A 15832-nucleotide genomic window follows, 5' to 3' on the forward strand; every position below is an offset into this window, starting at 1 on the left:
GGCTTCGGCTCTCTCCTTCGACTGCTCCCCTTCTGTCCGCTTCCGGACTTTTCCGCGGGTCCGCCCTCAGCTTCTTCAGCCGATCCGAAGTCGAGCTCGACAACTGAGTCAACCGACTCGGTGTCGCAGTCTTCGCTCCTTTCCTGCTGCCTTGCTTGGTCGTTCGGGACTGTTCTCCCCCTTAACTTTGGCACGTCGAGGTGACGCAATCCGAGCGCACCCGAGAATTGCCGCAACTTGTCCAGACCAAGAGGCTTGGTGAAGATGTTGGCAGTCTGCCGATCCGTCGGAACGTATTGAAGTTCGACTTCACCGGAAAGGACACACTCATGGACGAAATGGTAGTGCACCTCAATGTGCTTAGTCCGTGCGTGGAAAACGGGGTTTTTCGCGAGCTGGATGCTGCTGAGTGATAGGGTGTATAAGATAATAGATAGTTATACACTATATGAGGGCTTGACCAAACCGATTAGATGGAGTTGAAAATCATAATATATTATATAGCTCTAGGTAATTATGATTAGAGAGTATAACTCAAGAAACTAAGAAAAAAGATAGAGAAAGCGAGCAAGAAATAAGAATGTTCTGATATTCCAACATCAAGAGAATACAAAGGAGACAAACTCCACATTGAACTAAAACTAAAGACCTTCCTCTTCTAAGACACTTCCTCTTCCACAAAGACACTTCTTCCTAACACTCCTCATCCACTCTTTGGCCTTCACTCTTCCCCCCTCCTCACTAATATCACTTCTTCTTTTATAACCTTCCTCTTCTTATCCACGTTCATGCTATTTTTAGAAGCTTTTTATCTTCCTATTTTTAGCTATGACACATCGACCTTCTAATCGTCATATCTCCCTCATCCGATATCCAAATTAAGCGATTTAAAAAGCTATAGAAAGCTCTTTTTACAAGCTTTCTAATCCATATTTAAACGTGATATTTGGATAAACAACGAGGGAGTTATGACCATTCTATTTTTACTGTTTTTTATAGTCTGCGTTTTTTCTTTTTACTTTTCTCTTGGTCTCGTACTTTTACTTTTGACTTCTTCCCTAGGGTCTTAGTTCGTGTTCTTATCCTCAAAAGGTGAATTATCTATACTTTATATTCTCCTAATGTTCAATGGCTTAGATTCTAAAAACACTTTCACATTTAGCCCTCCCCCTTGTTAGAGGCTAAGCCATTTATGGCGAAGCACTTATTGGCAGTACTTAACAAACAAAAGCTCTCTCGCCAATCTCTTGGCTATAGACAATGAGAGAGATATAATAAAAAGAAAATAAAAAGATGTGAGTAAAACCCCCGCTAATCGGTAGGAAAAACCTCACATTCTCTACAAATAAAAAAGATAATCACTATTACCATCTTCCTCTTTGTTAATAGAGAGAAAGATGGGTCTACAATATGGACTATTAAGAAAATAATGTATGGGGAAACAAGTCCACTTCTTGCTCCCATCCATCCGTATCAACAATATCATTAGTAACTTGGGGAATATAAGTAGGTCCCCGAGTTACATACTTTTTAAGGCGCCATCCGTTCACTCGATAAGAATGAAGTGCTCCATCCACATCTTTCAATTGGTAACTTCCGTTGTCATACTTTTTGTGAACCACAAAGGGTCCTTCCCACTTATTATCAAGCTTTTGTCCTTGAATATAATCATATCTATTATCATACCTAAGAACCAATGATCCTTCTTCAATGTGGTTGCCCTTGTGTTTTTTGTCATATGCCTCCTTTCTCTTCATTGCTTGATTTAAGTAATGCTCCACAGCTTCTTCTCTTGAATATTGTAGTAGATGGTTGCTCGCTAAACGACTCATCACATCATTTCCTTTTGAGCGATGTGATGCCTCCATTAGTCTATTACTTTTGATCTAAAGTTCGATCGGAAGTAACGCTTCTTTTCCATAAACCAAATAAAAAGGAGTAAAACCTGTGGAGGATTTATATGAAACTCTATAAGCCCAAAGAGTATCATCCAAATACCTATCCCATGTTCTTACTTTGTCTTGCACTAACTTTGTCAAATTCTTCACTATAAGCCCATTCACTTTCTCAACTGCACCATTTGCTTGAGGATAATAAGGCGTTGAATATCGATGCTTAATCTTCAACTTGCTTAATAGACAAGCTAACATTTCACTCCTAAAACCGGGTCCATGATCGGATACAATCTCCATGGGAACTCCAAATCTAGTACAAATATTCTTATACACAAATTGGGCTACATCTTTGGCTTTAATCGAGGAAGTTGCTATAGCTTCCACCCACTTTGTCATGTAGTCAATGGCCACCAAAATAAACTCTTTACCATGTTGAGTTTTCGGAAGAGGTCCTACTGCATCAATTCCCCATTTCTCGAATGGAGCAAACACCACAATGGGTTGTAAAGGTCCACTTTGTAGATGTCTTATTCCCGCTTTTTGACATGCATCACAAGATCTACACCAATCATGCACATCCCTATGGATAGTAGGCCATGTAAAACCAATTAGTAAAATCTTTCTTATCATTATATCATGGGTTAAATGCCCACCACAAACTTCTTCATGCAACTTAAAGAGTATCTTTATAATCTCGCTTTTGTTAGGAACTCTTCATAAAACTCCATCTTTCCCTTTGTTGTACAAATCTTCACCCACCAAATGATATTGTGAAGCCTTTGCCACCAAACGCTTTCTTTGCAAAGCATTGAGGTTATTTGGAAACTCTCCTTTATTAAGAAAATTATGTACTTCCTCTAGGGAGTCTACATCTTTGCACGTCTCCAAAACACCAACGAAACCTTCCTTGATCTTATCTAATTGGGCTTGAGCTAATGCATCCGCTTCTTTATTGTATAATCTCCCCACATGCTTAATCTGTATCTTTTCAAAAGACCTTAGTAGACTCATTGCTTCTTTATAAAAATTTCTAAGCCCATCACTTTGACATTTCCAATTGCCTTGAATTTGTTTAATTACCAATAAGGAATCACCCTTAAGAATTAATCTTTTTATCTTCATAGCTTTACATAGACGAAGACCATAACACAAGGTAGCATACTCCGCTTCATTATTTGAATTCACACCACTTAATGTAATACCTTCACTTTTTACTCTGTCTCCTTGAGGATCCTTGAGAATAATCCCACCCACGGCTATGTTTGTGGCTTTGCGAAATGCCCCATCAAAGAATAAGGTGAATGCATCCTCCATATCCGGCTCGGGAAGTGCCTTTCGTAGCTTTACCAAGTCTTCTTCATGAAAGGTTTCTCTAAAGGTGAGAAGATCCGCCAATTCGGCACGCATAGTTGATTCCAATTTGACTTCAAAATCAAACTCCGCCAATAGTAGAGCCCATTTAGCAATTCGTGCTGAAATGCTCACATGTTGGAGTACATATGGGAGTAATGACATGCTAGTGATTATTATAAAATGATGAGGTAGTAGAAAGCTTCTAAACTTTTTACAAGCATATATAAGAGCTAACATCCACTTTTCTACTTCTAAGAATTCTTTCTCTACATCAGACATGGCTTTACTAATAAAATATATAGGATGCATAAGCCTATTTTCAGAATCTTGTTGCATAAGAATGGCTCCTATAGCATGAGATCCAACACTAAGAGAAAGAAAGAAGGTAGATGTTCTATCAGGTGGCTTTAGAATAGGAGCATTACATAATAGTTCTTTTATTCTTACATATTGCTCTTCAGTTGTAGATGTCCACAAGAAGTTGTTGGTGCGAAGAATAATGCGAAAAGGATAGAGAATTTGGGCCAACATATGAATGAATCGTTCAAAGTAACGAACTTTTTGAACAAATACCTCCAAATCTTTGATACTCGTGGGTGTTGTCATCTTTTGAATTGCTTCAATCTTTGAGCTATCAACTTTGATTCCTTCTTGAGACACCACATGACCAAGCATCACCACCTCCTTTTCACCTATGTGACACTTCTCTGGGTTGAGTTGCATTTTGCATTCCTCCAATCTTTTGAATGCCAAGCGAACCTTTTCCAAATGGTCTTTCCTGCTACTATAAATTGCAAAGTCATCCATAAAGACTCTAACAAACTTTCCAAAGAATGGTTGGAATACATGAATAGCAAGACGATTAAATGTAAAAACAGCATTTGTGAGTCCAAAGGGCATGCATCGATATGCAAAGCATCCCCATGGAGTGATGAATGTCGTCTTCTTTTGATCCTCTTCCGCAATACGAATTTGAAAATAACCTGAATAGCCATCACAAACAGAGTACATTTCATGACCCGCAATTTCATCTAATATTTCATCTTGGAAAGGGAGAGGAAAGTGATCCCTCTTGGTAGCCGCATTTAGAGGTTTGTAATCAACACAAACCCTCCATTTTCCATTCTTTTTAGGTACCACCACAATGGGCGAAACCCATTCAGAATCTTCCATTGGGTAAATGAATTGTGCACGCAACAAAGCTTTGACTTCCTTTAATAAGGCCTCCTTTTGCACGTGACCTAGCCTTCGCAACTTTTGCGCAACGGGAGTTGTACCCCCTTTTAGATTTATGTGATGTTGGATGACATCTACACCCCTAATATGAGCATAATCACTAATGAAAAGGTTAGGAAATTCAGAAATCAAATTAATAAATTGTTGCCTCTCTTGCCCTTTAAGATCTTTAGAAATCATCTTCTCTTTTTGCTCCATAGTAATTAAACCTCCTTCATCATCTTCTTCCTTCAAAACGGCATATGATGTGGTCATTTCCCATTCTGACGAGGAATCTTCACTTTCATCACTTTCATATGCGGACCCACTATCATATTCAGTTATTCCATCTTCTTCTTTCTCAATAAGTCTTTGTTGCCGCATATCATAATGTATGCTCACTCCTTTTGATGGCGTTATGGTCATCAAACCTTTGCTCCAATCTTGGACAACATTGAGTTCTTGCATCCATGGTCGTCCTAGTACCAAAGAATATGACGGTCCTTTTAGTGGTATTACATGAAAATCCATGGAAATGCTTACCCCAAAACACTTGATGACAACATCCTCCACTATGCCAATGCAATGGACCACTCCACCATCGGCTACAGCCACTCTTGCCGAAGATGACCTACTTATAGGAATTCCCACTTTGTTTACCACAAATTCAGAAATCAAGCTTACTCTAGCACCACTATCAACCAACGCATCTTTGATGTGAAACCCTTTGATGGAGACGGGGATGGTGGGTCGTATGTCCTTTCGATCTTCTATTCGCACGATTCCCACATAATGCACAGTCTTCCGACTTTGGCGAATACTTGCAAGTCGCCCCCACTCCTTTCGTAATGTGGGAGATAATTGGAGAAGTTGCGGCCATGTTATCCTTGGTCCACTTGAAATCAACTCATGCTTCAAATTGAAAGCTTCTACACCTTCACCCATAGGAATGTCCTCCATCTTGATCTTTCTTCTAGAGTGTCTCCTTCTCAATTTTTCCTCTTTCTCATTCTCCTTAGACTTCTTCTTTTGTCTTGAGGCACTAGATTCTCCTTCAACTTCTTTCTCCTTTTGCGAGGACCTTGTCCTTTTCACAGGAGCTACTTCAAAAGAATTATCACTATCATCAATAAAATTAAGAAGATTCACATTATGAGGAATTGTAGGAACCTGAGCCATAGGGAGTGTTACGTTTCCTTCGACTTCATTGTTGTTAGGTCGTTGTCCATTCCTTTGCACTTGATAAATGCCTCTTCCCATGCCTCTTTGTTGTCGATGAGGACATCTTGTTGAGATGTGTCCCTCCTCTTGACAAGAATAACAAATTACACCGTGATGCCCTCTAGAGCCACCACCATCGGGAATAGTGTTGTGAATTGCTTGGGATTGTCGCAAGTGGGTCATCACTTCATCAAAGCGCCGATTTACCAATGCCATGGTATCTTGTTCACTCCTCACTTGTTCAACTTCTTGGGATATACTTGTTGGGTTTATTGTTGTGGTGGTATACACATTTGGAAACACTTGTCCCCCATGCACAATTGAAGATGAGGCTTGAAAGTTGGCACGAGGCATCAAATTTGCACCCAAAGCCGTCATTTGGGGATCCCCCAAGGAGCTCATCATCTTCACTTGTCGATCATAAGCTTGACAAACTTGGATAAGAGCTTGAAACGATGTGGGATCCTTCAAGTTTGCTTCCAAACGGAAATACATATCAAGACCCATCTTGAATCGTTCCATTTTAAACCACTCGTCTTCAGTGCCGCCACGAAGACGAATCCATGTAGTCCACAAATCCTTGAAATTTCTTTCATACTCAGTGAAACCAATTGTTGATTCCATCTTTAGTCGAAATAGCTCTTCCCTTACTTCGGTTGCACTTCGTCGTTGAATATATTTGGCACGAAACTGGTGCACCAACAATTGATATGCTCCCTGTTGGTTTGGAGGAAGAGAGTCATACCAATCTCGAGCTCGACCATAGAATGTAGCTACTAATAAAGGTAACTTCTCATTGTCGGTGATGCGTCCAATAGAGACAGCATGATGCTCAAAAGATGCCAAAAAGGCACCCGCATCTTGTGTTCTTTCACCTGAAAATGCAAATTGCATAGCTAAGTTAATGTAATATAGTAACACAATTAAATGATAAGTTCTCCCTCCTATACGGAAAGGATCCACCCTCCCTGGAGCGCCAAAATGATAGGGTGTATAAGATAATAGATAGTTATACACTATATGAGGGCTTGACCAAACCGATTAGATGGAGTTGAAAATCATAATATATTATATAGCTCTAGGTAATTATGATTAGAGAGTATAACTCAAGAAACTAAGAAAAAAGATAGAGAAAGCGAGCAAGAAATAAGAATGTTCTGATATTCCAACATCAAGAGAATACAAAGGAGACAAACTCCACATTGAACTAAAACCAAAGACCTTCCTCTTCTAAGACACTTCCTCTTCCACAAAGACACTTCTTCCTAACACTCCTCATCCACTCTTTGGCCTTCACTCTTCCCCCCTCCTCACTAATATCACTTCTTCTTTTATAACCTTCCTCTTCTTATCCACGTTCATGCTATTTTTAGAAGCTTTTTATCTTCCTATTTTTAGCTATGACACATCGACCTTCTAATCGTCATATCTCCCTCATCCGATATCCAAATTAAGCGATTTAAAAAGCTATAGAAAGCTCTTTTTACAAGCTTTCTAATCCATATTTAAACGTGATATTTGGATAAACAACGAGGGAGTTATGACCATTCTATTTTTACTGTTTTTTATAGTCTGCGTTTTCTCTTTTTACTTTTCTCTTGGTCTCGTACTTTTACTTTTGACTTCTTCCCTAAGGTCTTAGTTCGTGTTCTTATCCTCAAAAGGTGAATTATCTATACTTTATATTCTCCTAATGTTCAATGGCTTAGATTCTAAAAACACTTTCACACTGAGGTTGTCGCAGTAGATCGTCGTCGGATCTGACACCTCCTCTTGAAGGTCCTTAAGTAGTCGCTTCAACCATATGGCTTCGCATGTCGCGATAGCCGCTCCTCGGTACTCAGCTTCGGTGCTCGACAATGCAACTGTCGGCTGGTTCTTACTGCTCCACGCGATCGCGGCACTCCCGAGGGAGAATGCGTATCCAAACGTGGATCGGCGATCGGCGGCGTTGCCAACCCAATCAGCATCGGTGTAGCCGACTAACTGCGCGGCTGCACCGGTCCGATAGCAGTCCCCGGTCCTTAGTGCTGTTGACATACCGAAGTATGCGTTGCGCACACTGAAGGTGCTCCTCGGTAGGTCGCACCATGAATTGACTGATCACTCCGACCGGATAACTGAGGTCGGGTCGGGTGATGGTCAAGTATATGAGGCTTCCGACAATTTGTCGGAACCTCGTCGGGTCGCATACCTTTCCCGTATCGGGACGAAGCTTGACAGTTCTGTCCAGAGAAGTCGAGACGGACTTACAGTCGGCCATCCCGAATTTGAAGAGCATCAACACGTAATGACGTTGGCTTATCAATATGCCTTCGGGGGTACGGATCACTTCGATCCCGAGGAAGTAATGAAGGTCCCCAAGATCCTTCATGTCGAATGATGCCGCAAGCTGGAGCTTCACGCGGTCGATTTCACCTAGGTCGGCGCCGATGATGACCAAGTCATCAACATATAGTAAAATACTAATCGGTCCGAGTCGACCTTTCCGGATGAACAGGGAAGAGTCCGATTTTGACGTGAGGAAGCCCATCCGACGTAGTTGTTGCGTGATCTTCGCGTTCCAGGCACGCGGGGCTTGCTTCAGTCCGTAAAGGGACTTCTTCAGTTGGCATACTACTGAGGAGTTTGTTCCAGAGTGAAATCCGGGGGGCTGTACCATGTACACCTGTTCCTCAAGGTCACCTTGCAGGAACGCATTCTTTACATCCATCTGATGTAAGTGCCACCCCTTCACCGTAGCTACTGCGAGCAAAACACGAACGGTCGTCATTTTCGCGATCGGCGCAAACGTCTCATCGTAGTCGATGCCGTGTTTCTGTGCGTAACCTTTTGCCACTAACCGGGCCTTGTATCGGTTGACCGAGCCGTCAATGTTGTACTTGACCTTGTACACCCACCTACATCCGATCGGCTTCACACCCTTCGGTGCGTCAACCAGATCCTAGGTCTCATTTTCCGCCAATGCGTGCATCTCTTCCTCCATCGCGGCACACCAATTCGCGTCCTTCGCCGCTTCTGCGTAGCTCTCTGGCTCACGCACTTCCGCTATACGGGTCATGTACGCATAGTGATGCGCCATGTACTCATTGCATCTGAACCGCAAAACAGGATTCTTCTGGCGGGTAGATCGGCGTAATCTCACATTAGCCGATGTCGAGGCCTTCTCGGTCGACGCAAACTTCACCTTTAAAGACCCGTCACCGGTTCCCTTAGAGTCGGACTCGCGTCGGTCTGACTTGTTCCTATCCGTGTTGGAATCCGACACCTTCTTTTTCCCCTTCTCTTTGCGCCTAAGCTATCTCCTCGGCTTCCTGCGTGGGGAATGCACGACCGAGTCTCCACTACTCGCCGGCTCTTCATCGGACTGATCGTACCGACACAGTCGTCCAATCGGTCCACTTAAACGGAGTGAAATCAGACTCTCTTCATGGGTCTCGATTTCGGGCTCATCCGGAGGCATCTCGGCCTCGCTGACCTCATTGTTAGAACTCGGATTGGAGTCGGGGTTCGGAGTCGGGGGCTGGTACCAAGATGCAGACTCGTCAAACACAACGTTGCGACTAACATGCGCTTGTTTGGTGTGAGGGTTATAGCACTTATAACCCTTCTGCTCGTCCAAGTAACCGACCAAGATGCATTTCTCGGCCTTTGCGTCCAGCTTCCTCTTTTTCTCCTTTGGTACATGCACGTACGCAATGCTACCGAACACCCTCAAGTGTCGCAAGTTTGGCTTCGTTCCGAAATATAGCTCGTGCGCCGACACTTTGTCTCCGATCCGGTTCTGGATGTATACCACGGTCCTTACCGCCTCAGCCCAATACTACTTGGGCAAGCTCTTCTCCTCCAGCATTGCTCATGCGGTTTCCACAACTGACCGATTCTTCCTCTCGGCCACGCCGTTCTGCTCCGGCGTGTATCTACAACTGAATTCGCGCCGAATTCCCATTTGTTGTAGATAACCGTTGAATTGACCAGAAAAGTACTCTTTCCCGCCATCCGACCGCAGGCACTTGATCTTTCGTCCCGTTTCCATTTCCACGAACCCTTTGAGGTCCCGGAAATAGTCGAAGACTTCGCTCTTCCTCTCAATGAGGTAGATCCACGTGTGCCGCATGTGGTCGTCGATGAAGGAGACGAAATATCCGCTCCCGCCAAGACTAACATTTTGTGCCGGCCCCCATACATCGGAGTGTATAAGGTCGAGATTGTTCTGGCTCCGGTTTCGCTTGTTGGGGAAAGGAAGTCGGTGTTGCTTCCCGAGCTGGCAGGCTTCACAAATTTGTGCCTTTCGGCCACTAAATTTGGGCAATCCGAACACCACTTGTTTCGATTGCAGCTCTTGAAGCCGCTGGTAGTTGACGTGGCCTAACCGTTTGTGCCACAAGTCGATGTCCGACTCGGATTTTTGTCCCTTCGCGAACATTGCGGTGCCGCCGTTAGTGGAGTCGAGGATGAACATCCTCCCGTCTCTGCGCCCTTGCGCAATCACACGGCCTTCTTCCTCAATGAAGCACCCGAGGTGTGTAAACCGAACCTCCATCCCTTGGTCGACGATCTGTCCAACCGAGACCAAGTTCTTCGTGATTGTCAGAACGTGCAGCACGTTCATGAGTTTCCCTTTCTGCCCGACATGGCTAAGGGGAACTTCTCCGACATTCGCGATTGGATGCGGAGTGTCGTCTCTAGTTGCGACTACTCCAGGTTGTATCGGTTTTTCAAGGTACGAGAACCACTCCTTATGGCTCGTCATGTGGTTTGACGCGCCAGAGTCTACGTACCACACCTCGTCCGATCTCGAAGTGGTCTATTTCATTGAGTTTGCTTTGTGTCTCGTCACGAAGGCAGACCCTTCTCCGGCTCTCTCGGAGTCTTCGGCATAGAGCGATCGCTGCCGATTTACCTTGTCGGTATGTCCAGAGCCGTTTTTGGAACCGGTTCTCTCCGAATCGGCGCACTTCTTCCAGCACTCACTTTCCCTGTGGCCTTTCTTGCCACAGTACTAGTACTCCGCGATGGCCTTCCCTTGCCGGTTCTCATCGCTTCGACTCCCCCTATTTCCGGAGGGTCCGGTGTTGCTGTGGGCACCACTTCGATAACTTCTTCCTTGATCTCGTCGGCCGCCTCCATTGCGCGCCGACTCGCCTCGTCCTCCACGTCCACAGGGCCTATCTCCCTCCGTGTACAACATTCTGCTGTCGGTGTGTGTGCTTGTAGATGCACCCGCGTGGTTCTTGTTGGGAGACAGGTCCCTCCGGATGGGAAGGGAGAAGAACAGTGCCGATGAACGGTATGAGGAGTACCCGACTACGGAGAGCCGGATGATACAGGCCCGGTGTGAATCGGATGAGGAGTACCCGACTACGGAGAGCCGGATGATACAGGCCCGGTGTGAACCGGATGAGGAGTACCCGACTACGGAGAGCCGGATGATACAGGCCCGGTGTGAACCGGATGAGGAGTACCCGACTATGGAGAGCCGGATGATACAGGCCCGGTGTGAACCGGATGAGTAGTACCCGGCTACGGAAAGCCGGATGGTGCAGGCCCGGTGTGAACCGGATGAGGAGTACCCGGCTACGGAGAGCCGGATGGTGCAAAACCGGTATGAACCGGAGGAAGAGACATATTCGTAAATATGTTTCTGAGAGCCCATTGTGGCTACATTTGTAAATAGCCGAAAAGTCATATTAGTATAAATATAACTTAGGGCAAACTAATATTATGTTGTTGTCAATTTTCTGTATTACATGAGATTAGTGTGCGTAACGTTGTACAGAGAGAGAGAGAGAAAGAGGTTGCTGCCTTTGTTGTAACCGCCGCCTGTGGCGAAGATCGTGAGTCCGAGGTCATTGCCTCCGTGTACTCACTGTTTTGTACATTCATACATAGTGACAGTTTGCAGCTTGTGGGCTGCCGTGGTTTTTCCCCTAGTTTGGGGTTTTCCACATTAACCTCCTGTGTACAATTTCTCTTCTTTGTGTCGTGTTCTATTTCCCGTTTTCTGTGTATGAAAAGAAACTCGGTTGTGGCCGAGTCTTGCGCATAAGGAACGTCAAGTTCCCGTCAGTTCTCCTCTACCAGGAGCATTGATTGTAAGTCGAAAAAGGACGGCGTATTCTCCCGGGTACACACAGCCGTTCGGAACGCTCCGAACTTCGACGCCAAACCTCCGAGACAGATCTAGACCATCTCGCTCTCCTCGATGTTCACCTCTATGGAGGCGAGGGAGTCGCAAATATCCTTGATCTTCGAGGTATAGTCCGCCACCGACAAGTCGTGTTGTCGTAGGTTGCTCAACTCCTGTCGGAGCTGAAGCTTCCTGGCTGTGGTGCTTGCAGCGAAAATCTTCTTCTGATTTTCCCACGCACCCTTCGGCGTCTTTGCATCCCGAACATAGCTCAATAGTTGTTCACCCACACATGACGCGAAGCATTATAATACCCCGCTCGCCGATTGCTCCCACGACGGGAAGTCTTTGTGTGTCGCGTCATTAGCTCCTTCGTGTAGAAAGTAGCATGCAGAAGCAAGTATGAAGAGCGAACAGAAGGGAAAAAACTTAGGTTTAATGGAGAGCTTGAGCTTACACGGTATACGCAGGAGAGACAGAAAGAGAGAGAAACACGAAAACCTATATTCAACAATAATACTCGATCTGTACATAAGACGTGCTTCAGTGAGCACTTTTATACAAGTCCTAGAAGGACTGACCGAAGTACTAATAGTACTTCAATGCTCATTAAGAGCTCCTACACTAACTCCCAAATATATTCCTCACGGAATATCTTTCCTAACGGCCTCCCAGTTTACGCACTCGGCCTAACCGATCGGTCCCAACCGATCCGGTCCTCGGCTTCTTCAACCGATCTGGCCGAAGTTGAGCTTGTCTCTCAACACTCCCCCTCAAGCTCAACTCGAGGCTCTTTGGGATCCTTGGGCTGACAGCTCCGATTCATCCTGGCTTCACGCCTCGCTCGCGCTCCTCAACCTGTTCAACTCCGCACTCTTTGACCCTTCGGGTCGGCTTGTCTGCTCATGTGGCCCTTATCAGCTCTTCTACTGTTGCGGTGTCGACACTTCTTCTGCTGCCTTTTCTTCCGCTTGGGTCTCGGTTGATTCAACATGTCTGAATCAAACATCTGAACCGACTCGGCTACTTCCGATCGGTTTTCGCTCTCGTCCGAGTTGGCTGTCTCCAACTCGTCTTCGGTCTTCTCGCCCTCGATGTGTCATCTCCCCCATGCGTGGTTGGCTTCGGCTCTCTCCTTCGGCTGCTCCCCTTCTGTCCACTTCCTGACTTCTCCGCGGGTCCGCCCTCGGCTTCTTTAGCCGATCCAAAGTCGAACTTGACAACCGACTCGGTGTCGCGGTCTCCACTCCTTTCTTGCTGCCTTGCTTGGTCGTTCGGGACTGTTCTCCCCCTCAAGTTTGGCATGTTGAGGAGATGCAACCCGAGCACACCTGAGAATTGCCGCAACTTGTCCAGACCAAGAGGCTTTGTGAAGATGTCGGCAATCTGCCGATCTGTCAGCACGTACTGAAGTTCGACTTCACCGGAAAGGACACGCTCACAGACGAAGTGGTAGTGCACCTCAATGTGCGTGGTCCGTGCGTGGAAAACGGGGTTCTTCGCGAGCTGGATGCTGCTAAGGTTGTCGCAGTAGATCGTTGTTGGATCGGACACCTCCTTTTGCAGGTCCTTAAGTAGCCGCTTCAATCATATGGCTTCGCATGTCGCGACAGCCGCTCCTCGGTACTCAGCTTCGGTGCTCGACAGTGCAACTGTCGGCTGGTTCTTACTGCTCCACGCGATCGCGGCACTCCCGAGGGAGAACGCATATCCGGACGTGGATCGGCGATCGGCGGCGTTGCCAGCCCAATCAGCATCGGTGTAGCCGACTTACTGCGTGGCTGCACCAATCCGATATAGCAGTCCTCGGTCTGATATACCTCTGATACCAGTTTGTTGAGAAATCGTTGCGGAATTAATCACAATAATTGAACTACGCACTGAAATACGAATCACACTTAGAATGCGAGAAAGACAAGATAGACGAGTATACACAGAGATTTACATGGAAACCCAAAAAAAATGGGGAAAACCACGGGAACAGAGGTTCACTATACAAATAGTGGATATACACCACCAAGAAGGTTACAACACTCTATCGAGTGTAACAACCACGTAGGGCTCTTCGCGTCTACTGTTACAACACAACTATGGCACGACTCACGCTTCTTCTCTCTCACTTTCTCACGTTCTGTTCCTACATCTCACATACAACATGTTTGCCCTAGTTGCATATATACTTACACAACTTTCTGGTTATTTACATACGTTGCCCTCATGGGGCGCACAGTAAGATAATTTACAAATATAGTCTCCCGAGTTGGCTATTTACACGAATCCGGTTTTTGAGAGTTTAGAACTATCATACCTGGGAATGCGCTCACACCACCACCTCTCTAGAAGTACCTCTGCCCGAAGAGGTATTAGCATTGTTGTTGCTGGGATCCCTTCCAGAGAGTTGGGAAATGTTGGTTGTCACGTTGGGCAACATAGGACCAGAAGGGAAGCATCTATCCCTAGAGCAAGTGAAGTCAAGCTTGCTGAATGAAGAAGCTCACCGGAACGACTGTGAGTTCAATACTAACCTGAAGGCCTTAGTCACGAAAGGTGACCCTATTCGTGGAAGAGGTGGAAATCGAAGTCCCAAAACCGAGAGGGACCAGGTTGAAGTCGAGGGGGAGACCCACGTGCTTCTATTGTGGGAAGCCGGGGCATTTCCAGAAAAATTGCAGACACTTTCGAAAGGAGAAAGGGGGAGCTGATGGTGTAGAGTCGAAGAAAATCCCGGATAGGAAGAACACTTCAACAATCACCGCGAGTGAGGAGTTGTTGCTCATTAGTGAGCAAAACGAAGTGTATATCGCCAACGAAGAATCGACATGGGTGGTCGATTTGGGTCCGTTATTCCACCTAACCTCTGACCGAAAGTGCTTCTCATCCTATAGAGCTGGAGATCTCAGATCCGTAAAGATGGGAAATGAAGGAGCGTGCCGAATCATCGGCATTGGAGATGTGTGTTTGGAAACCTCAACTGGGTGCAAACTCATGTTGAGAGATGTACGACACGTATCGAAGGTTCGATTGAACCTAATATCAGTTGATTGGCTAGATCATGAAGGCTACATGGGTAGCATCCGGAACAATGTCATGAATTTCTACCGAGGAAGCTTGATCGTGGCTCGATCTTGAAAAACCAACACGTTGTACATAATGAATGCTCGAATATGCCGAGGGGAAACAAACGTGGGAGCCGACATAGTCGGCGAACTGTGGCACAAGAGGTTGTGCCATATGAGCCAGAAGGGGATGCGAAAGCTTGCTGAGGACAACCTCGTTCCTGAGGTGAAGAACGTGCAAGTGGAGAAGTGCACGGATTGCTTGGCCGGTAAGCAAAACCGAACATCCTTTCGAACTAGGCCCCCGATGAGGAAGAAAATGCCGCTGGAAGGCGTGCATACGGACGTATGCTATGTGAACACAAAGTCGCATGGTGGTTCATAGTATTTCATGACCTTCATTGATGAATATTGTCGGAAGTTGTGGGTTTCCGTGCTGAAGATGAAGGATCAAGTGTTATCCTTCTTCAAAGAGTTCCAAGCAAGGGCTGAGAGAGAGACCGGCCGAAAACTGAAGGCAGTCTGAGCGGACAATGGCGGAGAGTACCGAGGACCGTTCGAGGAATATTGCCGAAATCAAGGAATCCAGCTCGAGTATATCATGCCAAAGATGCCAAAGCTTAATGGGTTGTCCGAGAGAATGAACCAGACCGTAATGGAAAGGGTCTGAAGTATGCTGGGACATGCTAAGTTACTGAAGACATTCTTGGCTGAGGCGCTGATGATGATAGCGTATGTAATAAACCTATCACCCTTAGTACCCTTGGACGACGATATTCCACAAAGGGTGTGGAGTGGCAAAGACGTATCATACTGACATTTGAGGGTGTTCAGTTGTCTTGCTTATGTGCATGTGGCAAAGGACCAGAGGGGGAAGTTGGATCCGAAGTCCCAGCCATGCATATTTCTCAGTTATGGAAATGATGAATTTGGCTATCGGCTATGAGACTTAGCCGAAAAGA

At 45.7% G+C, this 15832-nt stretch overlaps 1 protein-coding gene across 1 annotated transcript; it reads right to left on the bottom strand.

Moving 5' to 3' along the window:
• Positions 1-2609: 2609 nt before the first annotated feature.
• On the bottom strand, positions 2610-5423 carry LOC147853972 (uncharacterized). The gene has a single exon (XM_087331957.1). The coding sequence runs from the start codon at positions 5421-5423 to the stop codon at positions 2610-2612; it is 2814 nt and encodes a 937-aa protein (XP_087188083.1).
• Positions 5424-15832: the final 10409 nt, after the last annotated feature.

The sequence above is a fragment of the Azolla caroliniana genome, unplaced genomic scaffold (assembly GCF_043228905.1).
Source record: "Azolla caroliniana isolate FFs.n. ecotype wild unplaced genomic scaffold, voAzoCaro1.0.p SCAF_16, whole genome shotgun sequence".
NCBI lineage: Eukaryota > Viridiplantae > Streptophyta > Polypodiopsida > Salviniales > Salviniaceae > Azolla > Azolla caroliniana.

What these genes read in the sequence shown, in the direction of transcription:
- LOC147853972 (XM_087331957.1), bottom strand. Translation starts at nt 5,423, where the DNA reads ATGGAGGACATTCCTATGGGTGAAGGTGTAGAAGCTTTCAATTTGAAG.